The sequence below is a fragment of the Olea europaea genome, unplaced genomic scaffold (genome assembly GCF_002742605.1).
Source record: "Olea europaea var. sylvestris unplaced genomic scaffold, O_europaea_v1 scaffold979, whole genome shotgun sequence".
Classification (NCBI taxonomy): Eukaryota; Viridiplantae; Streptophyta; class Magnoliopsida; order Lamiales; family Oleaceae; genus Olea; species Olea europaea.
The window spans coordinates 100496-101173 of NW_019268297.1; the positions used below are offsets into that span (position 1 = coordinate 100496).

The following is a 678-nucleotide window of genomic DNA, read 5'->3' on the forward strand; positions in this document are numbered from 1 at the left end:
AACTGAAGTGTACACCATAGTGTACATGTAGTAAGGTTCTTACCGTTTCAACTTTGCCATTTGTGCACTAATTTTTGACACGTTGTTCGACACTTGCATTGTTGTGGGTTTAGGGTTTAGGGTTTAGGGTTTAGGGTTTGGGTTTAGGGTTTAGGGTTTAAGGTTTAGGGGTTAGGGTTTAGGGTTTAGGGGTTTAGGGTTTAGGGTTTAGGGTTTAGGGTTTTAGGGTTTTAGGGTTTTAGGTTTAGGGTTTAGGGTTTAGGGGTTTTTTTTTTTTTTTAAGCAAATACCACTAGTGTGGTTTATTTTATATAATGAAAAGCGGGAAAACAAATAGAGGAGGGGGGCATGGACCTGACCTCCAGCAAATGTAAATTGTAACAAATATTTGAAGATGAAATGCAATCACACTAAACAAGACACGACCCAAAACTAATGAAAGGTACTCAAGGGTATTCCCGAGGGTAAATCTTCGGGTGGTAGTACATAGACATTGATCGAGTCATGCGTCTGGATTGAAACATTTCCGGATCATAGTAGTCTGCGATGTCTGGCTCACTCGTTGGAGAGGGGTCTCGCCTGCGTGTAGGAGCCTGCTTTGGTGATAAGAACTGTTCAGATGGTGGTGCACTGAATGTCGGGCGAAAAGCGGGTGCATCTGATCTCATTGTACTAGTC

The 678-nt window shown here is 42.3% G+C and overlaps 1 protein-coding gene across 1 annotated transcript in view; it reads right to left on the minus strand.

The window, feature by feature from the left end:
• Nucleotides 1-327: 327 nt before the first annotated feature.
• The window catches only part of LOC111392796, a 12032-nt gene continuing 11681 nt past the window's right edge, over nucleotides 328-678 (minus strand). Inside the window, exon 5 of the mRNA XM_023018191.1 lies at nucleotides 328-663. Coding sequence (XP_022873959.1) covers nucleotides 447-663 — 217 coding nt within the window. The 3' untranslated portion in view covers nucleotides 328-446. The remainder of the gene's footprint in view (nucleotides 664-678) is intronic.